Source organism: Stigmatopora argus, chromosome 5 (genome assembly GCF_051989625.1).
Source record: "Stigmatopora argus isolate UIUO_Sarg chromosome 5, RoL_Sarg_1.0, whole genome shotgun sequence".
Taxonomy (NCBI): Eukaryota; Metazoa; Chordata; class Actinopteri; order Syngnathiformes; family Syngnathidae; genus Stigmatopora; species Stigmatopora argus.
This window is the reverse complement of record NC_135391.1, coordinates 20,780,415-20,806,011: the sequence shown is the minus strand read 5'-3', so window position 1 is coordinate 20,806,011 and position 25,597 is coordinate 20,780,415. Positions and strand designations below refer to the sequence as shown.

Here is a 25,597-nt window from a genome sequence, read left to right as displayed (position 1 = left end):
CTCTAATTACACAAATTAACTAATCATACTAAAACTAGGAAAAACACAAAAAGCAAACCAGGGTGCTTTCTCCCCAGGAAAACAGCTTTCCCGTTCTCTGTAACAGTTAAATTCACATCAATTAATATCCATAAACAAAATGCACACATTTATAATTCTGAATATAATTGAACCCACTAAATTGTAATCACCCCTTGTTTGTCAAGGTTAATATTTTAGCATAATTGTATCCTTTAAAGCAATTAAAACTCATTACTTATAAAATGCATACTAATCAAGTCCCAATTCATTTAAGAATGTGTATCGCGTTGCATATTAACTCAGTTGTTTGAAATTCAAAATATCCCAATCTAGTAGTCTTTTTATCAAATGTAACATCCCATTGTCTTTGGAGTTTGTCAATCATCTCCTATAAAACTTTCTTAATCAATATTTTTCAATAGTCAGGCATAAAATTAAAATCTAGTTACATTTCTATCCATTGTAGTTTATTTTCTCTCTAATTGTTTACTTTAAAAATCTGTAAGAAGATTTGTCTCAATTGTTTACTCTAAAAATCTGTAAGAAGATCTAATCTCAATTGTTTACTTTAAAAATCTATAAGAAGGTTTAGTCTCAATTGAAACGCTTTTATTTTTTTTATGGAGACAATAAAACCAATATAAAAAGTTCCTCATGGCTTACAGCATCGCTCCCCGAGCAATAATCTTTCCAATCAATATTTGAGTGCTTGCCATTTCGTCTGATTACGTCAAAAAATTTATCTTACCTGTCTCTTATAAACGTTTCAACTGAGAGAACCTTCTTATAGTGCACAAAATGGATCCCGCTATTTTCATGTCTGCTCTTGGTCAGGAACGCGTGTGTTGAGCACCCAGGCTCCCGGGACCGCCGTTGGTCCAGTCTGTTTTCTGTTAGGAAGCACAGTCTCCTCCTGCTAACCCAAATTCAGTGTGTTCCTTTAAAGTTTTTTCTTTTATGCAGATAGCCAGATTAGCCTCATCCTCTAGTTCCAATCGTGTAGTGAATAATGGCGTTTGGTATGGTCTACTAAATAGGATGTCCATATTTTGTTGTCCGGTTGACCTCGTTATGTAGGCGCAATGATTTCATAACGAAATATGGAACCCCTTTTTCAATTCAGTCAATTATTCTGTTAACACAATTTGGATGCCATTATCACAATAAATCAATAGTACTTTGGAATTTCGTATCAAGCACTGTCTGTTTTTTCCCAGTGCTCCCAAATTTCGCATAGCAGATTTGTTTCTCCACTTCAAATTTCACATTTGGAGTACTGCTGCTTTTTCATTAAAAATTTCCTTGGACGAAATATTTTTCCATAATTTGGCGTTGCCATCCGTGAAACGGCTTATTGGCAAATTCTGAAATCGATTCCAATTTGCTAAATCATTTTCCACCTTGATACCTAACCGATTGATCATATCTCGGTGGTCGGCCAATCAAAAACACAAAAGGACAAACAACCATTCACGCTCACTCATTTTCAGACATCCGTGGTCTGCAAATTTTTTTTATCACTGGTGAAGAGCGCCATCCCCAGTCCTGGGGCTTCTTGGCAGCTAACCACCTTTCGCTGTGTCATGGCAAGTCATTCTAAAAGGAAATAGGTCAATGTTGTTTGGTTGGCATCAATTGTTCGATTCTAATGCAATTAATATTCTAATGGTCATTAATATGAACCACGCTAAAACATATTCCACCTGTTGATGGGCAAAACAATGAATTGCCACCCGTGCACTGGTGACAAGTCATGATGTTTATTGCATCTCAGCGAAATTATGCCTATCCTAAATTAATTATTTTATCTAAACTTGCCAGCTACATTTTACCTAATAATTTGGATCAATGCCATTTCTGCATTGTCTTCATGTTTGATATCATTAATAATTTGGATGATTCCTAATCCTTAAGTCTAAATCGCAAATCCCTCTCTATTTGCTAAGATAGCTAAATTGCACTTGTTGAATTGCTGTTCTGCTCCAAGCACTATGCTTATTTAATATAAGAGCCATTTTTTGTAGCTCACTCTTACCACAATTAAAATTTAGAGAAACTAACCTTCTACTTAGCAATTTCTTAATCATTTCCTAATGATAAATTTCAGTGTTTATTAGAGGACCCATAATTTGTCACTAATATGTTATATTGTCAATTTTCTGTCTTATTTTCTTTCTATTACTCTCTCTGCTCATGTCTCTTCATCACTGCTCCTCCTTGCTCATCGTGTGGAATGTGAGATGTAACCTGAGATTTCTTGCATTCCAGTCTCCCAATCCCCCCCCCCCTCGTGCTCCTAGCCCCTGCGAGTGGAACCTGGCACGAGGAGTGGGCTGAGCAAGGGGGGCACTGTTTCTGAACAGGCCTAATATATATATATCTTCCTGGGTTAGTAGAACGTGGGCTGGAGAAGAAAGGCAGTTTTAACTTCAGTTGGCTCGCCGCCATTTTTTCTCTTTGTCTGTGGGCTCGGCCATTTTTCCTCTCACATGTGGTCTGCTTTTCAACCCCCCCCACCATCCTGTTCCAATTCACCCTCTCTTAAATACTTATTTTTATCCGTCTAAATATTCTTTTTCGCCGATTAAACTCCTATTTTTCGCGGCAATCATACTTATATCGTTTATGAACGCGTCATAGCGTACTTATATATATATCTATTCATATGAAGGTTACTTGCATGCGTTTATAGTTTTATTCTATTTCTTTTTTTTTTTTTCTTTATATCGAGCTCTTTCATTATCTTGGCACTGTATGACAATATATTTCTTCTATATTTTTAACACAACCCTCGAAGTCCCTTCGCGGGGAGGCGCTACCTCCCATTTTGTCTGCTTTCCAGGCAGAGGCCGACACACAGCCTTTTATCGTGCTGTATACTATTAAAACATTATTCCGACACACAGAAAAATGTCTTTCCGACACACAGAAAGAAGAATCTCCGACACACAGAGAAGAGTATACGCAACTTTTCTTTTTGGGACTTGGTGGGTTAGATTCTACAAATTAATTTTAAAAAGTGCCTTACCATTTTTTGGTGCCTCCTCTGTACGAAAGGATAATTCGTAATCTGTTCCCGGGCCAGCAGGCCAGATCGCCCTCTCTCAAGGCTGGAGTAGCCGACGTCAAGCCATCCATCCTTCTGTCGATCTGCCGTGGCCGGAAAGCAGAGAAGAATCTCGGGTTTCAGGCACCAAAATGTCAAAGCTGGGTTGCCTCGACAATGATCTTCATACAGAGGAAGCAGCAAAACACGTGGTAGTTTTTAGCTCCCGGCCGAATGGAGGTTATCTGCACAGGAGGCCCCATCTCGATGGGTCTCAAAATGGTCGCCGCTCGGTCCGCTTCCTTTGTTCTTGGCTAGCCCCCTTGGCTAGCCCCCACCCTTCCTAAGAAGGGGTCAGCGCTCGACAGAGCCAAGCGACCACCTCGAGGCCTCCCATCCAGATACGCCGTTCACTCGGTCGAGGGTGGTATTTAATAGAAGTTAGGCGGAGACAAACTTTAGGCGGGAACACGAAAGGGGTGTGTTATATACAAAGTGATGACAGGCCTTGACCTGTAGGTGTCAGTAAAAATTCTATTCTAGTGACTAAATTCCTAAGAGTGCAGAAGGGTGCATGATTAAATATAAGAATACAGTTCATATTTCACAGTTTCTAAGGCAACAACTTTTGGCGATGTAAAGTCTGTTTGAGCACAACATTTTTTTTGCATAATATTAGGAGATTTAAGTAATATTTGGCCAAAAGCCATAAAATTATGCGATTAAAAACAATGCATTACTTATTTTTGCATTACTCGAACCGGAAGTTGTTCAGGATCCGCAGACTTTTGGTGACATTAGGTCAGTGAGAAAATTTGATTTTGGAATAATTTTTGAGGTTTATGTGATTCCTGCTGATAAAGCTTTGATGACAATGACTTATTAATATAGGCGTCATAGTTTTAAGTTTTTAGTTCTGATGGTGGTGTCCCTTGAGATTTTTTCAATGCAAAAAGTGTGCCGCAGCTCAAAAAAGGTTGGGAAACACGGTGCAGGGTTTGGACAAACATAGCGAGAGAATCTTAACAGACACACACACATCCATCCATAAATAACACTTTACAAGGATTATAGATAAAGTTGAGTTTGATTTATTTCATAAGGGAGAGCACATATTAATGAACATATATGTAAGATTGTACCCGAGGGCTAATTTCCATCTTTAGTCCCTTGTGCAGATTGAAGGTAAACGATGACACATTCATACACACACCCTTTCTTTATTAGAAAAGGGAATATGAAATATGATTGTTAAAAATATTTTTGTTGTTCTGTTGTGCAATAAAGATAAGACAATTGCCTCCTCACACTATGAAAAGTAAAGAAAATAAGCTGAAGAAATATTGAGAGGCATCTTTATTTTTATAAATTTGCCTTCGAACGAAAAGTTCCTGTGCAATATGAAATAAATAAAACAATCAACTGAAGCAATCACCTTTAGCAAGCAGGCTATTTTCAGCCTCACAAAAAGAAAGTGTAAATTTACCTCACATATAACCATTTACAAAAAATAAAGTGAAAAAATAAACAAGTTGGGATGAACTTAACCCATATTTATCCATGATGAAAAGTTTTTGATTTTTGCAACATTTTCATTTACATAGAATGGGGAAACATCAAGTAAAAAAACAGTGCAGGCTTCTTTACGTCAGGAAATTTAATCACGCCGACCCAGGACATGCTGCTTTTTGTACATTTACAATGCATTTAAAAAAAGTCATAAGACGCCAGGGAGAATTCACTTTAGATCTTTTGGTGGATTGGATCTGTGTTGTCCTGCATCTCATAATTGATCACTTTGGCTGTGTTGTTGTCCTTTTGCGTTCATACTCCGTGTCAATTGCTAACATGCTAAAAACACGTTTACTTTTCTTCTCCTGAGTGTTGGTCTGGAACTAGTGTTCATCTTGCAGCAGCGCCCCTGCCCTCTGTGGTGGTCGGGTGGTGTAATTGCAGTTTTAAATTATTAATTTTTTTTGAAAGTTTTTAATATTATCGTTGAGAAAAATTATTTCACGATAATTATAGTGTTATCGCCCAGCTTACCTGACACTACTTTTTTGTCGCTTTATTACATTCACCGACATACATTACTTACCTACCTACCTGCCTACCAAACAACCTACCTACTTATCTATCTAACTACCGACCTACCGACCTACTGACCTACTGACCTACCAACCTACCAACCAGAATTGTTACTTTCTTCCAGATGTCAGAACAAATGTGAAGAACTGGAAAAGCAGGTTAAGGATCTGCTTTACGAGCAGCGGGTGCTGCGAAAAGACAAAGCAGACATCACTCGCTCCCAGAAACGCATGCTAGACAACAAAGACAAAAAGGTAGAGATGCTAATGGAGCAAGTGGAAAGTCAACAAGAGGCAGCAGAGCGCCAAAAGGAGATGATGGAGCACCTAGAAGCAACAGTAGAGCAGCTTGAGGCACGCATACAAGAGCTCAACACAGTAATCAGCACACAAGGTCAGTCACATGCCACAAAACCAGAGCTGCCAACCTCCGTCGACCCCATTTCAGGAGTACCCTTTTCCGGAGTGAATGTGATTCATGCAAAATCAATATAAAATGTAAAAAAAATAATGTAGGACAATTTAAATCAACCTGTTTTTTATTTTTATTGAAATATTGTGTTTTTGCAAACTATTGAAAAGTACAACCTAATGAAAATAAGTTTATCTTTATGTTTGGGTCCTTCTACGTGTGTTTTACAGTCAGTAATTCCACTATGTCACGCTTTAGTCGCACATGTATGTTTTGCAATGTGCAAATGTCGGTCCTTTTAGAGCAGGGGTCTCAAACTTGCGGCCCGCGGGCCAACTGCGGCCCTCGGGACGATAATTTGCGGCCCCCGTCTTAATATGAAAGATCGATTTTTTTTTTTTTATTATTATTATTATTATTATTTTTTTTTACCCCTTTCCCCATGATGGCGCCGTTTAAGTGGCAGCCAGTGGCAGTAGCTCTGTCCACTCATGTTTTTCTTGTTTTACAGCATGTTTTACATGAAAAATTAGAGGGAACATTGACATGCACCTGCTTGTGGCAGGTGTGATACTGGTGTGCCGATAGCGAGCAATGATGATGTCGTGACTGGATGATTCGCCTAAAGACGTTTCGCCGACGGACGTTTGACAGACGGACAGGTCGTACTAGTATTTGTTAGTTTAATGATTAAATACAAATACTAGTATTTGTATTTAATCATTAAACGCTGTTTTCAGCTGGATTTGACCGAATTTGAGTGCTGGCCGACACTTGAGCCCAGTCATCCACAATCCATTGTAACTCGCGACATGCATCACTCCAAAGCCTTTGATTCTCCTCGCTGTTATATCGGCATTGACAATCCATTTCAAATAGTCACGTAACTCGTGCAACACTGCCTTCCGCTATGTTGGAAATCCGACATTCATCCCTCCCAAGCCGTTCGCAAAGCTGCTTCTCCTCGCTGCTAAATTGTGTTGGATCCATGGCTTCAGTCCATTATCAAAGCGTTCATACCCGCATTCTGTTGTCATTCACGTCAGGCATTTCCTCTGTATAGATCTAATGTGCAGTTTATTTGAGTATTGTGAGTGTTTTTCAGGGTTAAAAGCACTGCTAGCACACAGAAGTCAAATACCTTGCCACTCGCCTGGGATGTTTTGAATAGATTTATCGCAACGCTTGGAATGCGCGGGGAGGAGGGGCTATTTTCAGGGTGAACCTCCGCTGGGTTGATCGCAATAAGTAGTGTGTTGGCAAGAAATAAAACCAGTCACTCAAGCGGTAAGGCCATACACAAATTGAATTTAGCACACAAACAGGACGCGCCGACCGCTTGGGTGGATCGACCATTTTAGAGAAAATTTTAGACTTTTAAGTGCGCCCTAAAGGTGTGAAAATATGGTAGTTCCTCTCCACTTGATTTAAATAACAATGATCGGAAGTCTATCTTGATGAGAACCTGATGCTTTTTAATGACAGAAAGTACAATTTCGATGGACTCTTCAGGGTTGACAGTTTTTTTCTGCAAGAGGTTTTCGGCGCACAAGGAACATGGCGACCACAGTTTCTTTTCTTGTACAAATGTACTATTGTACAAGGACCTGGCATTGTCAAGATGATTGCCAAATTCCATGCCTATTACCATGTTGTCATCAATCTCCAGGACTTGTTGCAAACTGAATTCGATATTGAAAATTTCTTAAAGTACTAAGACCACATTTTTCATCTTTATTGCAGTCAGTGTTTCGGAGGAAATTAAATGTCCACTTTGCTCCTTCGTGCTGTCCAGCTGTCAATAACCCGTCCAGAGAGCTCTATTATCGGATAAGAGCAATGGCGTCAGCCCGCTGCCTGGAATCTGAACTTCCATTTTACTCCTCCGCGGCGTCCATCCATCTTAGCCGCCCAATGGGCTCTATTTTTGACAAGGTCAAATGTAATGGTAATGTCGCCCGGAGCTTGCACTTTGAAACATTTCTGGGAAATTCCACCATCAACTCCATGACCCCAAAGCTTCCGCTGAGCGAGTTCTATTTTCACTTAAGGTGACGCCATCCAGGGTTAGGGTTAGAATCTTACATATTTACAAAAAGTATATGTTCATTAACATGAAGATGTATATGTTAATTAATATGTATTGTCCCTTATTAAATAAATCAAACTCTCATTTTCAAGAGAAAAAGCCTGTTATTTTCCTCATTCAAATCATGCAAAAATTTTCACATCTTAATATCTGAACTTGTAAATATGTAAACTAAAGTGCAATCATATTTGCAAATTAATAGCTTCTGGTTTTTGAAATGTAAATTAACCAATCTACTGTGATAAAACAACAAAAGTGCTAATATTACCATCAGTGTTCAGCATTCGCTTTGTGAATGAGTATAGTGTCTAGACCTCAAATTTAAGATGGCCATCACTTTTTCAGTCTTAATTCAATGCATAAATGTTAGGTTCAAACACCAAACATTTGTTTCACCAACCTGAAAAGAAGGAAATCACAGAGAATTTGAGTTAACTTTATTTAAAAAATGAGAGGTTAAGAGACTGCCCCTGTCACAGCCCTTCGAACAACACTCTGAAGAATATCTCCCCTCGCCTATTCTCTTATTGTGTTTTGGGAGTGTCCAAGTTACAGGAAGTTTCAAGCTGATCAAGGGAGAGATAGTTCTCTCCCAGTTACCAAAGGTTCTTTGATCATGACCATATGCCCCTTCAAGATAACATCTTTATAGTCTTATTCCTGATATCTTGCAACCCTCACAAAACAGACAAACAGACAGGCGTCCGCCCCCCTGGGTAGTTCCTCTTTGTTGAATAAGGTGAAACTTTTCCCAAGGGGTCAAGACATCCCCAATTCTATTAACTAACATTTCAATAGTCTAAACTAAAATCAGGATAACTTATTTACAATAATTCCAACATAACCCTCCTGTTTATCCGGATTCTTGTTATAAAATATCATCACCCATGACCTCTTCTTATCCGATTTTCGCATCACGGGATCACAAAAATAACAGAAAACGTTACACTCAGAAGTTAATGCCAGAGTCTTTAGCATCTTGGAACATTTCAGGCAGTCCCATGAACTGCATTTCCTCCTCGTCCCCAGATGCGTCGGCGTCGTCGTCATCCCGTGGTTCGCCTCCAGATGTCAATAAGGCATACATTTCTGATTTGACTGGTTGTATAGCATTTGTTATTAACCTTTCACATAACGCACGAATACAGGGAATGCAGCAACATCCACAAGTTGTGAGAATGGCAGCAAAAACAGCGATTGACATTAAAACTGATACAATCAACTGTTTGTACTCGCCAAACATGCTACCAAATTCGCCCCACATTGAGGTGTCGACTCCAGAATGTTCTTTCATCTTGCTGTTGAGGGATCGAAGGCCCTCCAGGGCCTTGGTTAAACTCCCGTCAGCTGCTGTGTTGTTAGGGATGAACGTGCAGCATTGGTCGCCAAAGATGGAGCACACGCCACCTTCCTTTGCCAGGATCATGTCAACAGCAATTCTGTTCTGGAAAGCCATCAAAGAGGTAGCCGACAACTGTTCATGGATGGCTGCAAACCCTTCCTCCGTCCTGTTCCCCAGTCGTTGCACATTGTAATGGATGTAGTTGATTCTGTCCACATTTTTGTTAATAGTACACCACCAACACAGGAATGATTCAAAACCAGCTGCCATTTGGTTAGCAAGTTTATACTCATCCGGTACTCCTCGGGGAACCCCGATGCTGTCGATGTAGGTTGGGTCCCCGTCTCCCCATCCAGGAGCGGACCGCTTGGCTCTGCCATTCCAGTGGTGAGGCAAGATGTTTCCTGCCACAGTGACCAACTCAGGAGCAGACATCTTTGTTATGGAAACAGGCAGGAGCAATGACACAGATGCACAATAGCCAGTAGTGTTGAATGGCAACCTGTCGTACAATCTATTATCACCACACCACCACCAGATGTCGCTACGAGCTACCGGTTTGAATGTTATATCAACCGTCAACACTTGTTTACATTGTATACTATTAAGTCGTCCCAGAATCAACCCTTTTCCTATTCTCTTAATGCACGTGAAGTTGGCCCGTGCTATTTTCTTTGAAAACACTGGTTTCTCCTTTTCTTCATCCGCCATTGGAAAAACACTATCCCAGTACGAACAATTTTGAGATGGTACTGGTTTGTTCATCACGTCTACCAGGCAGGTGGAGCTCAATGCTGAGGGTATTACCTGTAGCAATGGTCTGGCCCCCATACATACCACACAGTCTGTTTGCGTCACTTGAGCGGCTTGTTCCGCCATTAGGAGCCAATTGTTATCTAATCTAGAAATTCCTGTCGCAAATTTAAACAAATCATCCACCTCTGGTTCAACGTATATTTGTGGCATGTCTGGAAACTTTGATTTCGGCCCAGGAGTTATTTCTTTGCTAGGTTCAACAATTGTGGTAGTGACGTTTGGACAGAACGTTATGGGCACGCATGGGTCTTCCTGATGTTCTCTCCAGACACAGAGCATCAGCCCGTGGCATAGCTGTTTGTTTGTGTAGCCCTTCAATTGTTCGGGCTCGCCGAGTGGCACCTGAGTGGTATTCAAATTTAACAACAAACTACTTTTTGTTCTTGTCAGGGTTACCTGTTTTTTCCACCTGGCCCCTCTCTTGGAGAACCCATACGAACCTCTTGACCACTTCCCAGTTGTAGCCGCCACGTCACCCCACCAGTGACCCGATTTCTTTGCCCCAGCACTGTCCAAGTAAAAATCATACCCGCTCCAATCATTCAGCCGATATCCCCCTATCGTGAAATTTTGGTCAAATGTAATTACTGCCTCAGTTCTGTTGGTTTGGTAACAATAATACAATTGGTAAGTATAGGTATCATCTTTGCGATCTGTCGTTTTGCATGGATTCTTTATCACCTTCCGTGGTATTCTAGAGGGATTTTGATAGTAATGTACCCCTCTTTTTTGCAAATTGAGTGACTTTTCATGTAACAATAAAATTACTACTATTATTATTCCGATTGTTCCTCCCACCGCCAATCCTATTTTGTGTACCCGGGTGAATATCATGCTGGTAGATTGTAATCTCTCCTAATGCCAGACCGGAGCTGTTGACGTCTTCACCGGGTTTGAGATGACTGTAAACTAAAATTACAGCCCCCTTTGTAGTCGGACTTCCTCCGGAGGCGGGTGAAAGATTACAATGCTACTACAGCAGATACCACAGCGCGATCACTACAATACAAATAACGACGGTTAGGTTGAACACAATGATCGAAATTGTTAACTTAGTCATACTCGATAACCCTTTTGCAATGTGCCAGGTGAATCCAGGTATTTCGTTCTGCTATTTTAATTGCCGTTCCTGTGGTTAATAAAACCTGATAGGGTCCTTCCCACTTAGGCGAGTGCCAGTGTTTCTTCTTTATACTTTTAATCAGGACCCAGTCACCTGGTTCAACTAATTGGTCTTCCTGCAACGACACAGATGGCGTATCTTCATTAGCTTGTTCTGTCAATTCTTTTTGTTTTTGTAGCATTTTTCTCATATAATCCGCAAGATTGCTTTCGTCATCTGTTTCCCAAATATTTTTAAAATAAGGTAATCTGTACTGTCTGCCAAATAAGGTTTCATACGGGGTTAATCCGTTTGTGCTGGTAATGTTTATATGTAGTTTTACTAAGTCTAGGCATTGTGTCCAGAGTCTACCAGTTTCTTCCATACATTTTCTGAGTCTATTTTTTATGGTGCCATTCATTCTTTCCACCAGTCCCGCACTCTGTGGATGATAGGCGCAGTGATGTTTTAAATTGATGTAAAACGCTTGTCCTATTTTTGAAATTATTTGGTTTACGAAATGAGTCCCATTATCACTGTAGATTATTTCCGGAATGCCATATCTCGGTATTATGTCTCTGCATAATGCTTTTGCTACTGTTATGGCATCAGGTGTCTTTGTCGGAAATATTTCTACCCATTTTGAATACGAGTCTATTATTACGAGACAATATTTTTTACCTTCACACTTATTTAGTTCTATATAATCCATATGTATGTGTTGAAATGGATATTCTGGTTTTGGGAATTGACCCCGTTTTGGTCTAAGGTTACCTTGTGCATTGTGTCTTGCACATATTAGACAGGTTCTACAAAATTTTTTTGAATAATTATTAAATCCATAGGTTGTATATATTTGGTTTAACATTCCTATCATCCCTCCTCTTGAGACATGTGATTTACCATGGCTCAAAATAGCTGCCCATTTGTATAGGTTTTTTGGTAGGATTGGTTTACCTTCTGGACATATATATATTTGGTTTTTTATTCGCGCGCCTTTCTTTTCCCATTGTTCTTTTTCTTGTTTGGGTGATTGTTGTTGCATTTCTATAAGAATTTTATCATCCATTTTTTGTTGGTCATTTTCGCTATTTACTTCCATGTTTAGAATTGTTATTTCCCCTTGTGCTGCCTGTTTAGCAATCTTGTCCGCGAAGGCGTTACCCTTTGTTATGGGATCGGTACCTGATGTGTGTGCAGTACATTTACATATTGCTAATTGTGTCGGTAGTTGCACGGCTTGTAATAGTTCAGTTAGTAATTCGGCGTGAGTCACTGGTTTTCCAGTTGATGTGACCATGCCCCTATTTTTCCAGTGTTGCGCAAACGTTTGAGTGGTTGCAAACGCATATTGGCTGTCCGTATATATTGTGACCGCCTGTCCTTTCATTAATTTACAGGCTTCAGTAAGTGCCACTAATTCTGCAGCTTGTGCTGAGAAATGTTGCGGTAACGCTGCTGCTTGTAATATTACTGTTTGAGTTACTATGGCGTAGCCGGTTTTTGTTTTCCCTTTATCATCTTTTTTCGAGGACCCGTCTACAAATATTATTTCTCCATTTTCTAGCGGTGTATCTTTAAGGTCTGGTCTACTTTTACTCTTTTGTTCCGCTAATGCTTCGCAATCGTGTTTTTCACCTTCCTCCTCTGTGGGAATTAGTGTTGCTGGATTGAGCACTGTACACCTTTCTATTTTTAGATGCGGCTGAGACAATAGTATTGACATGCAAGACAGATGTCTTGCCGGTGACAGAAAACTCATTTTTGTTTGTAAGAGTAGAGCTGAGACCGCGTGGGGAACTTTTAAAACTAATGGGTGGAACAATACCACCTCAGCGCTTACAGTTACCGCTAGTGATGCTGCGACCACTGCTCTAACACAATGTGGCAGTGCACAGGCCACTGCATCTAACTTTGTGGAATAATATGCCACTGGTCTCAGCTTCTCGCCATATTTCTGAGTCAATACCGATGTCATGAAATAATTCTTACAGTCCACCATTTGTACAAATTCTTTAGAATAATCAGGCAACGCGAGTGTGCTACTACTCACTAGCGCCTGTTTCAAATCGCAAAATGCCGTTTCTGCTTCTGGCGTCCATTTCAATTTGTCTGACATTTTTAGTTCTTCTTTATACATCAGGGCTTGCAATGGCGCTGTTAATTCGGCATAAATTGGTACCCAACATCTGCAGTAATTTGTGAGCCCTAAAAAGGACATCATTTGCTTTTTTGTAAGTGGCTTCGGTGCTTTTAGGATTGCCACCTTTCTTTCTTCTAAAATTGTTCTGCCCCCCGCGCTTAACTGGTGACCCAAGTATTTTACCGCTTTTTGGCTGAATTGTAACTTATTTCTGCTGATTTTATGACCTTCTTCAGCTAAGTGTTTTAGCAACGCTAATGTGTCTTTTTCGCATTGCTCCTTGGTTTCTGATGCAATTAAAATGTCATCTACGTAAGTCATTATTTGGCTACTTTTTGGCGGCTCGAAGGTTGCTAAATTTGCGTTTAGAGCTTGAGAATATATAGTCGGACTTTCGCAGTAACCTTGCGGCAGTCGAGTGTATGTATAACGTTTTCCTTGGAACGTGAACGCAAACCAAAATTGACTGTCCTTATGTATTGGTACCGAAAAAAATGCATTGCTGATGTCCACTACCGTAAAGTATTTTGCGTTTGGGTTTAGCGAGTTCAACAACGTATATGGATCTGCTACTGTTGGGGATCTTTGAATTACTGCATTATTTACCGCTTTTAAATCTTGGACCATTCTCCATCCATTTGATGGAGCAGCTTTTTTTACTGGGAATATTGGTGTGTTACACGGAGAGTCGACGCATTCTATTAATACCCCTGCTTTAAGTAAGTCGTCTATTACAGGTTTTATCCCTTCTATTGCATCAATTTTAAGTGGGTATTGTTTTACGCGAGGTTTATATTCAGTTTTAGGTCGGATTAATACAGGTTCTGCACCTTTTATGAGTCCTACATCTGTAGGCCCTTTAGACCATAATTTTGCAGGTATTTGTTTTAGCAATTCTTCTTCGTCTTTTGAAAATAATATTTGTCACTTTTGTTTTGGAATTAAGTGTACCCCCGCCTCGACAGTTACTGTCCAAAAAAACGATTTCCGCCACAGCTCAGTTGACGCACTATACCATGTATTAGGCCCCGAGGGCTCCCAGTCATGTGCTTTCTCCCCTATTTCCACTAGCCTGCCTAAGTCTTTCCACTGGGTGTGTTCGGACTTACACAAAGAGATGTATGGTGCTGTATGTAATTTAAAAAGGGCTTGTGCCTTTTCAGGCAAGGCGACTGCGGTTGCAGCATCTGCCAACCCGTTTGTATATAGGTAAGTGACCGTTATTCGAGTAGGGGTGACTTTATCGAGGCTTTCCTTGTACTTTAGATCTGGTTTATTTATATACGACATTGTGACATGTAAATTTTCTGGGGACATACGGTCCCCTTCAAACTGCACGAATTTATTCCCTCTTGTATTAGACTAGTTCCTGTTTGCATCGGTGGCTTGTTTGGAATGTCCAGAGAATAATAGTAATTTGGCTGTCCCATCCCTTGTAACACGAACACTTGTTCTGGTTTATGTCTAATTATTTTCATGCCACCTGACGTTGGCAGAACGGCCAGGCCTAGCCCCACAAGGCCGTCTCTGCCCAAAAGGTTTACTGGACATTCAGGTAGTATTAAGATTGATAACTGGCATGATTTGCCTTTTGGATCTCTAAGCCAGACTGGTTCTGTCATTTGTACTGATTTTGTGGCGCCCTGTGCTGCCCTAACTATTGCGAAATTTGGGCTTGGTTTTAAGTTTGGTATTGATTCCCTGATTGTGGTTCTACATGCTCCTGTGTCACAAAGGAATTTTAATGGTTTGCCTTGTACCCATATTATCACTTCTGGTCTGACCTTTTCTTCGAATAATATTTCGTCTAAATTCAATATTTCATCTTCACTCCCGATTTGATCCTCATATCCCATTTCTTTTTTACATTCCACTTCTCCCTTGTACCCAATTGGTATCTCATCTATACTTTTGGTAGCCATTTGTTTTGCTCTCTCCCCTTCTAGTCATGCGTTATCACGTCGTTGCGATAAGCGGGGAGGGTAGAATTTGCATTCTTTGGCTGAGTGGCCCTCTTTTCCGCACGACCAGCAGGTCATCGGATTGCCTTCGTGATAAGCTCCCGGTTTAAACCTGAGAACTCCCCCGCTGGCCGCACCCCTGCCGCGACCTCTTCTCTTGCCTCGACCTTTACCGTTCGAATACTGGTGATAATACGCTTCAGTCCCAAAACTATCTTCGTCCCCATAAAAGAAAACTGCTTCTTTCTTTTGCTGTTTTTTATTTTTTATCACTTTTTCTGCATGAAGAGCATGGTTTATGTAATCCCCCAACGTTCCTCCGTTCATTCCTATGTAATGGCGATCAACCCACTGTTTTATTTCTGGCAAAGAATTAGAGTGGAGGGCGTTTTTTAACTGTTGTTTATAGGGGCGCGCATCATTTTCATCATGTTCTAATCCGCTGTGTTGTCTAAATACTTTTTCCATTTTAATTCTATATTCTTCAAATGATTCCTCCGAATTTTGTTTGCATCTTCCTATTTCAGTGTAATTTGATCTTTTCTTATATTTTACTCTGATTCTGTCTAACAACAATCTCACTTGATCATTCAATCCATCTGATTCTGGCGGAAGGATTTTACCTTCGCCATCGGTCGGATTATAAGACCCTTTAACATAGAACCAATCTGATCCCAATTTACACATCCATACTTGTTGTACCTCCATTCCATTTAAATGGTATGAATGTCTGAGGTTTTCCATTCCTGCCTCGCACTCAGCTAAATCTTCCTTTGGGTGTGAAATTCCTTCTACAGCCTTCCTCACATCTTCCTGTGTCCACGTCCTATAAACTCTAACGATGGGTGCCGCGTTTGGGTCACCCGCTTGTGGGTTTGGTAACTCTATCAAAGGATACATGTGCTCCTCTTCCCCCCCTTTTTGTATTTCACACTCTGCTCCTTTTGGTGGGGGTGACAGCACACCTTCCAGTCCCGTTACTAACCCTTTTGACCATTCCCCGATTACGCCTTGGGATCTAGTTTGATGTACTTTTGGATGGGTTTCTTTTAGTTTATATTGTGGAGGGGGTGATCCGGAGATCGCCGTTTCGAGAGTAGTCGGTTCTTGTTGCTGTGCTAACATTTGTCTTACGCCACTATATGGACCCACATATTCATTATCTTCCTTCCTGTGATACATGACCTTTTTTTCTCCCTCTTCTCTTTCCCGCCTTTTTTCTTCTTCTATTTTTTGTTTAGCAACTTTCTCACCCTTCTCCCTTTGCCCTGCTATCCGAAGCCAAAGTTTGGTTTGATCATAACCTCGTTTTTGCATTTTACTTCGTTTTTTGTTACACGATTCTTCGATTTTTTGTTGTAATTCACAGATATCTTTTATTATTAGTCTACCAGTGAACCCATATTTTTTTACCCAATAACGCAAGGATTCCACCGCGTCGGGATCCTCTCTATGAACTATCTTCCAGTCTTTAGACGCAAGTTCCGAGAGGAATTCCTCTTTTTTACTTGTTTTACTTTGTACTTTACCCATTTTTGAATAAAATTTAGTCCCAGTGGGTCTTTGCACCTATAGTGCACTAACACTGGGTTTAGACAACAGGATGTCGATAAATTCCTTTAGTGGTAAACTCACTTCAACCTTTTCAGGCGGAGTTTCGCGTCTACATACATCCACTAGAGGTCGACATTTGTCTCCTGTTGTTTGATATGAGATACAAATCACCAAATGGTAAAATGTATTTCCAAACACACTTTTTGCACGTTCACTCCTTTTAATTCGCAACCAAGGCTCCGCAAACCTTTACAGAGTTTAATTAGTCTTTTGCAACTAAGGGTGTCTGTTACGCCACGAATTTCTGGTTATTGTTTGTTCAATACAACTTGGACTCCGATATCCTTTACAGAGTTTAATTAGTCTTTTGCAACTAAGGGTGTCTGTTACGCCGCGGATGTTTGTTGTTTGAATTTTACCTGATAGGGCCTAGGATTCTCAGGGCTTTTATTTCTTAATTTTACAGAGTTTAATTAGTCTTTGCAACTAAAGGGGTCTGTTACGCCTTCATTCATTCCTTTTTAAACAAAATTTTACTCACGATTCTCTGCGTCCTCGGTATCCCTTCAACCTTTGGACCCCAGCCCGTAAGGAAGAAACAGTCCTGGAAAAGGATTTTTATGCTGTGGCCACAGACTTTTCTGGATCTTGCTCACCCGCTGGGATCGTCCGGTATCTTGGAATCCGGCTCGAAGGACCAATTAAATGTTAGGTTCAAACACCAAACATTTGTTTCACCAACCTGAAAAGAAGGAAATCACAGAGAATTTGAGTTAACTTTATTTAAAAAATGAGAGGTTAAGAGACTGCCCCTGTCACAGCCCTTCGAACAACACTCTGAAGAATATCTCCCCTCGCCTATTCTCTTATTGTGTTTTGGGAGTGTCCAAGTTACAGGAAGTTTCAAGCTGATCAAGGGAGAGATAGTTCTCTCCCAGTTACCAAAGGTTCTTTGATCATGACCATATGCCCCTTCAAGATAACATCTTTATAGTCTTATTCCTGATATCTTGCAACCCTCACAAAACAGACAAACAGACAGGCGTCCGCCCCCCTGGGTAGTTCCTCTTTGTTGAATAAGGTGAAACTTTTCCCAAGGGGTCAAGACATCCCCAATTCTATTAACTAACATTTCAATAGTCTAAACTAAAATCAGGATAACTTATTTACAATAATTCCAACAATAAAACACCATCTTTTATTTGGGCCAATATATTTCAACAAATAGTTAAAAAAATATTAATCACAGTCATTATCAAACGAAGTGTGAGTGATGAGCCTATTCTAATGTGTCCTCAGTGGAAAACCTGGAAGTTCAGTCTGGACAGCTGGTGGGTCTAGATGAAAAGTTGGTGAAGCAGAAGCAAGACCAGGAGGCCGCTGTCCGCCGCCTTAAGGATGAAGCGGAGCGCGACAAAACCAAGTACCACCTTGTTCTTTTTCCTCCCTCACTCTTAGATGGGTGTGTGAACCTTATTGTCCTCGTAGCATGATCGCCGAGACCATGAGAAACATGGAGGTGCTGTTTGAGGATAAGATGACCAAGTTGCTGGAGCAGGAGCGTGAGCAGAACAGCGAGAAGTTGCTTCAGCTGCAAAAAATGTTAGGAGAAAATATGACATTGTGGCAGGAGAAGGATGTGATGCAGAAAAGGGAACTGGAGCTTTTCTGTGAGGTCAGCCGCCTCCAGGAAGAGCTTGTTAAGAAACCCAGGCGCAAACTCTGCCGCAGGAAGGTCAGAAAATACACATGGATACAAACACCCCAAGAGACTATGACCTTCTTTTTAAACCAAAAACTTTCTCTCATGATTAGAACAAAGATCTTCTCTGGGGACTAAAAACATTCTCTTGTTACTCAGAACCTTTATTCTGGATTATGATTTTCTCTTGAAGAACATTTAAAAGGTATTAGAACAATATATCTGGACTAATAATTAGTCTGATGACAAGTCCATTTTCATTACGTAGGAGCTTTTGGAAGTGAAAGCTTCTGTCGTGACTAAGAGCAAAATTTGCCCGGATCGGAAGCTTCACCCGGAATCCATCCTCAAGATGAGAACCTTTAAGCCTTCTCACAGGACAAAAACCTCTTTGTTGAATTTGAGATGGGATTCTTTTTCTCAGGACTTAAACCATCTCGTGAAACAATTTCCATTGGATAAAAAACAATGAAAATCTATGAAATTGACCTTGAGATGAAAACAAAGCCTTTTCTCCATGGGGCTCTGAGTTTCTCTTAGAACTAGACAACTAGACATGATAGTGGGAACTGAATTGAGAGCAGGCAGCAGGTAGAGAGAACTTAGAGAAGTCGTCTGCTCTAGAAAAGAGAGGATTGAAGGTGGTGTGGCTTAGAGACAGGAGCCTAGAAGTTGTGAAGATGAAGATGGCGAGGACTGATCAGGTTGGATATGATTAGAAATGAGACAATAAGTGGGACAGTGAGACATTTTGGAAGACAAGGTCAAAGAGACAAGACTGCGAAGGTTTAGACATGTTCACATGAGAGAGTGGGACTATATAGGTAGAAAGTTGTTGAGGGTGTAACAACCAGGGAAAGGGCTTGAGGTTACCCTAGGAGAAGGTAAATTGATGTAATGAGGTAAGATTTAAAATCGGCTGGTGTACTGGAAGATGATGCAAAGGACGGAGTCAAGTAGCACTGAGCCACCTGGAGCACCATGGGAACTACGTGAGGATGCTTTTCATTGACTATAGCTCAGCCTTTAACACTATAATACCAGACATTCTGGCTGACAAACTCTCCCACCTTGGACTATCCTCTACCATCGGATACTAGATTAAGAACTTCTCAACCAACCGTCCACAAACTGTTAGACTTGGTCCCCACCTCTCTTCCTCCATTACACAGCACTGGCTCCCCTCAAGGCTGTGTACTGAATCCTCTTCTGTACTCTGACCCACCAGTCTAACTCCATCATCAAATTTGCCGATGACACCCGTGGTTGGACTCATCTCTGGGGGCATGAGTCTGCTTACAGAGATGAGGTCAACGAACTGTCTTCGTGGTATTTGGTGAACAATCTCACACTAAACACCATGAAAACTAAAGAAATAATCATGGACTTTCGCAAACGCAGCACAGATCTGGCCCCACTCCTCATAAATGGAATATGCATAGACCGTGACCGGATGTTTCATCGACGGACGTTTCGACGACGGACGTTTGGTCGACGGACACTCGGTCCCCGGACGTTTGGTCGACGGACACTCGGTCCCCGGACGTTTGGTCGACGGACACTCGGTCCCCGGACGTTTGGTCGACGGACACTCGGTCCCCGGACGTTTGGTCGAACGGACGTATTGTCGACGGATAGTTCGTCAAACGGACGTTTCGTCAAACGGACGTATCGTCGAACGGACGTTTGGTCGACGGATTCGCCGCCTGACAGGACGTCGAATGGACATGTTAATGTGTTAAATGAGTGCTCTTATTGATAATTTTGATATTTCAACACCTTGCTGTATTGCAAGTTATAGAGAGAATGAAGGTTCATCGGATGTCTACCGCCGTCAATGCCGCCATTGACGGCGGTAGACGTCCGATTCATGCTGACTGTTGCGTTATATATCCACTTGATGGAGCTCTAATAACAGAAATAGCATCTGCACCTCAGTCAATATGAATTGGACGTCTACCGCCGTCAATGGCAGCTTATTGATAATGTGTTTAATTTGGGACAATAATAGTATAAAGGAGGCAAGTTTGTCTATAACAGGGGTGGGCAAACTTTTTGACTTGCGGGCCAGAATGGATACTAAAATTTGACAGAGGGGCCGGCCGGGCCAGGAGAATTTGGACACGCAATGTAATTTACCAAACCTGGGGATTGAAATGCAAGAAAAAAGACACAATTGAAGGTGAAAATTTATTTTCAAATTTACTTTCAATATTAAGAACATATTATTATTCAACGAAAGAAAGCAGTCTTTAAATTGAGAGTGATGAGCGGCATGTTGTTCTCCAAGTTACACTCCAACAAAGGTCTAGACTAGTGCGCCATCTATCGGGGAAACAAGGGCATTGTAGGGCAAAGGGAAATGAATGAGGTCATTGATTTTTACTATAATTTGGACGTCGGCGGGGACAACGTCGGCGGGCCGGATTAAAAAGCCTAACGGGCCGTATATGGCCCGCGGGCCATAGTTTGAAAACACACGCCAATACGAGCGAATCCGGGGGCGGGGTGAGCGAGCGAATCCGGCGTCGAATAACATGAACACACGCCAATAATTAGCAATTTATTGATAATTTTGATATTAGATATTTAGATATTAATGCTCATACATTGTCAATGCAATTACAAACTTACTCTCTCTCATGATTATAATTTTGAGAGCGAGAGATTACCTGGTTGATCGCTTTCAACAGTAAACTCTCTCTCATGATTATACACAACTTATTGATAATTTTGATATTAGATATTTAGATATTAATGCTCTTACATTGTCAATGCAATTACAAACTCACTCTCTCTCTCATGAGTATAATTTTGAGAGCGAGCGAACCCAGCGACGAAACGTCCGTTCGACGTCCTGTCCGGCGGCGAATCCGTCGACCAAACGTCCGTTCATCGACACGTCCAGTCGACGAAACGTCCGTTCGACGAAACGTCCGTTCAACGAAACGTCCGAGGACCAAGTGTCCGTCGACCAAACGTCCGTCGACGAAACAACTGGGTACCGCGTAAACAGGGTCCAGTAGTTCAAATTCCTGGGGGTCCACGTCACGGACAAGGCCCAGAAACAACTCAATTTCCTGAGGGTACTCAGGAGGAGAAACTTGGACACTAAGCTTCTGGTAACATTCTATAGAGCCACTGTGGAGAGCATCCTGGCATACTGCATTACAGTGTGGTACACTGGAAGCACGGCAGCAGACAGAAAGGCCATGCAGAGAGTGATCAACACTGCCCAGAAGATCTTCGGCTGCTCTCTGCCCTCACTGGATGACATTGCCAGCCCTCGCTACCTCAGCAGAGCCGGGAACATTGTCAGGGACCAAAACCACCCTGGTCACAACCTGTTCCAGCTGCTGCCCTCTGGCAGACGCTACAGGTCTCACAAAGCACGGACAAATGGACTTAAGGACAGTTTTTTTTCCCACAGCCATCAGGACTCTGAACTTGCGTTAGCACGACACAATCCCTTCTGTGCAATAACTTTGGGGTGTGCAATAACAATGCAATATCTTAGATTGTGCAATATTTTACAATTTACCTAGCCAGGATGTGACTTTTTATACTTTTATATCACTATGTTTTTTATACTGGGAAAACCCACTTTGTGGAGTAGCACCACCAATTTCGTAATATGCAGCTGTGTATGATGACAATAAAGGCTTTTGATTTGATTTGAAGTAGATGTTGATTCGCTGTGGAAACCCCTCAAGGGACAATCTGAAAGCGTAGTACCGTATTTTCTAGCCTATAAGCCGCATTTGTAACACAAAAAAAAGTGATGGCTGAATCAAGGGTATGGTTTATATGCATGCGCACAAGACTTACAATGTTGCTATACTCTTTTTCACCAGTAGATGTCCGCAAATTAACATTTCCTATTTGGTTATTTTCTGATTGGCAGTAAGAAAACCATTACTGGATGCATAACTAACTTCCTCGTTATATTGATCCTAATAATGTGCTTTTGATTCATACAGTATCTCAGAAATACCACATGCGATGATTTTTCTTAAGATTTTCCCTTCAAAGTAACATACCTGTCAACCTGGGCCAATTCCTCCCCGTATTAATGATTGGAATTCCCCGTATTAAGCAATAGAAAACCGTACAAATGCAACGCGGCACATATTTACTCACATAGGGTGCACGTAAAAGTGTTATGGTCGCGCCGCGTTGTCGTGACGCGACCGTGAATGTATTCGGACCCAAGCGCTATGACTCATAGCTGCTTAAATAACGAAATAGAAAATGATTTAATCATTTCCTGTTTCGTGTGAAAGGGGAATGCGTGGGCGCATATCATGCTTAAAGCATGACAATATTAGCAGTTGACGATGACGTTTTCGTCTGCTACCAGTGACCGAGACGATCCGGATTAGAGCCGAAATGCATAAAACGAGATCCGTTTTACAAAAAACGTACTTAAAAAAAATCCCGTACAAAAGTTGTTATACGGCGTACACAATTTGAAATGATCAAAAAACGTATAAAATACGGGAAAAACGTATAAGTTGACAGGTATGAAGTAACACGTTTGTACTGCCATTAAAACCATGAATTTGGAGGTGAAAATTGTGAATCAGTGGGCGGCTTATACATGAAAAATTGTAAAATTCTGCGATTTTAAGGCCATTTTAAGGGTGCGGCTTATACGCAGGGATGGCTTGTATGCGCGGAAATACGGTAATTATCGCACTAAAACCACTCATGATTAGGAACTTTCCTTGGAACATTCATCTAATCTTTTTTTCTGATTAACATCAGTATTAGAGTATTTTCCCTGTATTTGAGTTAAAACTGGGACTAGGAATTCCTATTGATATAGTGACATCTCCAGACTACAAAGTTGAAACCAAAATTTTGTCTCGAGACGAATTGCGATTATGTACTTCTTTAGAATGTACATCATTGTGACTAGTACGGTGTAATTGCACTACAAAGTTAAAAGAAAAATATATTAAAACTTGTTCTCAGGTTTAGAATTATTTTTTGGGACTAAACTTCACTTTTCTCTTTGGACAATAACCTTTTTTTCTTAGATGAGTAACTTCTTTGACAGTAGACCTTTCACTTTGAACCAGAGTATCTGGTTGTGACAAATAACTTCTGTGGAGTAAAACTGCTCTGGACTAATACCTTCTTTCGTGACTCGAACCTTTTCTTGGAAATAAAACTGTCATGTTGTTCCTTTCTATGTTCTTGTTTACAGTGACCTGTCATATTAGATGTCCTTACAATAATCTAAAACTGCCAACCTGGTGGAACAACAACAAAGACTGCAGGATCAGGAAATGCAATGAAGTGTCCAATCCATAGTAGCTGCCATCGAGACAAAGTCGCAAAAGAGGAGGAGACACACACATTTTCTCACTGACTTCAAATTGCTCAGTGTCATTGTCCCTGGCATGCAACAGGTAATGGACCAATTTCTAAAACTCAAATCTACATTAACTGTCATAAAAAGACCATTACCAAATTACAGAATCCTTTGTAAAAACGACTAGAACGAAATGCAGAGTATGTAATGTCGTACAGGAGACAATAATCAATAAATCAGTAACTATAATAATCCATTCAGAAAGTCATACAAATTCATTAAATAAATATACACTGCAACATGATTAACACAAACTACATCATACATCCTAACAAGATCATCATTCATTTTACTGCTAATCCTCCCAAGTGTCGCAAGATGAAAGAGCCTATCCTAGTGAACATTGGGCAGGAGATACCCAATCACATTCACAATCATAATTAGAGTGTTCAATCAGCCTATGAAAGGAGGGTTGTGTATAATTTGCACTTCAACTATTCATTAAAGGTCCTGAAAGGTCAAATTAAAATTAATAAATTGTTGGATTGAGTGATAATAAAGACTTCTTAACAACATAATGAGTACTAGAAATAAGATTTTTGAAATGGCTTGTACTGTCAATGTTAGGAATCTGTATGTGTGTTAGTGCCGACTGTCAATCACACTCTTGCTTGTGAAGCTTGTGAAGTTGATAATGCATTTAGCATGTTTCCTCTGACAACACAATTGTGCATTTTTTTAATCTATCCAAGCCAGAATAAAATTATTGCGATGTTTTTGAGAGTTTTTTTATCCTTTTAAAATTATAACATGCATTATTGTCGGAACTCCTCGTGTCATCCATTTAAAAATATGCACTTTAATATTAATATTAGGTACTTTAATATTCTGTGAGCCTTCTTCGCGGCTTCAACTTTTGTGGCTTCACTACATCGTGGATTTTTTTCTGTTCAAAAAGTTCATAAAAATTTCAAAATCTGTGCTGAAACACGCAACCGGAAGACAGAAGAAAAATGGCGGAAGCTAGAGCACCGCTTCATCGCTCAACACCAAAGAAGAATATACAATATAGCAGGGGCTGGCAATCCTGTTCTCGGGGGCCGCTGTGGGTGCAGGTTTTTGTTCCAACCTATCCAACACAGACAGTTTAACCAATTAGATTACTGCTGAAACAAGAAGCACCTGACTGCAATAAACTGATTGCATATCTAACACACTAGATTGATGGAAAGGTTTCCTCTCATGGGTTGGAATGAAAACCTGCACCCAATGTGGAATTATTTGTTTTATTATTATATTTTTATTATTTAATTATTTGTGGAATTATTTGCCCACCCCTGCAAGAGGGAAAATAGGTGCACCGAATATCATATTAAGTGGCTAGATCTGGGGTGGGCAAACCAGTCGTCGAGAACCGCTGTGGGTGCAGGTTTTTGTTCCAACCGATCCAGCACAGACACTTTAACCAATGAGATTTCTGCAGAAAACAAGAAGCACCTGACTGCAATCCACTGATTGCACTTGTAGGACACCAGATTGGTGAAAAGGTGTCCTCTCTATGTGTTGGAATGAAAACCTGCACCCACTGCGGCCTTTTGTGGAATAATTTGCCCACCCCTGGGCTAGATGCCTTACGTCTTGCCATTTTCTCTTTTGTTGCGAGTGAATTTTGCAACGCGCACATCAGCACCCGTGGAAAGACTTTTTTTTTTTAAGTCGTTGTTGAAAATGCCTCCTAAATATTGACATTCCTCGATATGCTAAAGGCGTAGTAGCACTCTATTGCAGCATAAATAGCATTATTTTATACATAATTCAGCTGGTAGGAATCTTGTTAACTGGCAACAAATAATGGCTGAAATGTGATTGGTTAAATGCTTCAATTTGAAAACACAAATCTGGAAGCAGTGCAACCAGGGGGAAAGCAATGAAAGGAAGCTGACAGACAATTTGGAATTATTTAATAAGTTCATGGACAAAATCTAATTAACATCAGTCTGTG

At 40.7% G+C, this 25,597-nt stretch overlaps 1 protein-coding gene and 1 long non-coding RNA gene across 8 annotated transcripts in view; one reads left to right on the top strand and one right to left on the bottom strand.

Moving 5' to 3' along the window:
• LOC144074035 (uncharacterized) overlaps nucleotides 1-25,597 on the top strand; it is a 70,951-nt gene that overhangs the window by 5,515 nt on the left and 39,839 nt on the right. For 5 of the 7 annotated variants that reach the window (XR_013300218.1, XR_013300215.1, XR_013300217.1 and 2 more), the window contains exons 2-5: nucleotides 5,280-5,548; nucleotides 17,873-17,996; nucleotides 18,062-18,308; nucleotides 23,488-23,692. Coding sequence is in view for 1 of the 7 variants with exons in the window: in XM_077600116.1 (XP_077456242.1) it covers nucleotides 5,280-5,548; nucleotides 17,873-17,996; nucleotides 18,062-18,308; nucleotides 23,488-23,490 (643 nt within the window). In the remaining 6 variants the exon portion in view is untranslated. Of the gene's footprint in view, nucleotides 1-5,279; nucleotides 5,549-17,872; nucleotides 17,997-18,061; nucleotides 18,309-23,487 lie in introns of all 7 variants that reach the window. The other 2 variants (XM_077600116.1, XM_077600118.1) reach the window with 2 other exon arrangements.
• Nucleotides 8,076-19,826, bottom strand: LOC144074038 (uncharacterized). Its single transcript, XR_013300224.1, has 2 exons — nucleotides 17,115-19,826; nucleotides 8,076-11,051 (listed from the first exon to the last, which is right to left on the bottom strand). It is a non-coding gene; the product is annotated as an uncharacterized LOC144074038 (long non-coding RNA).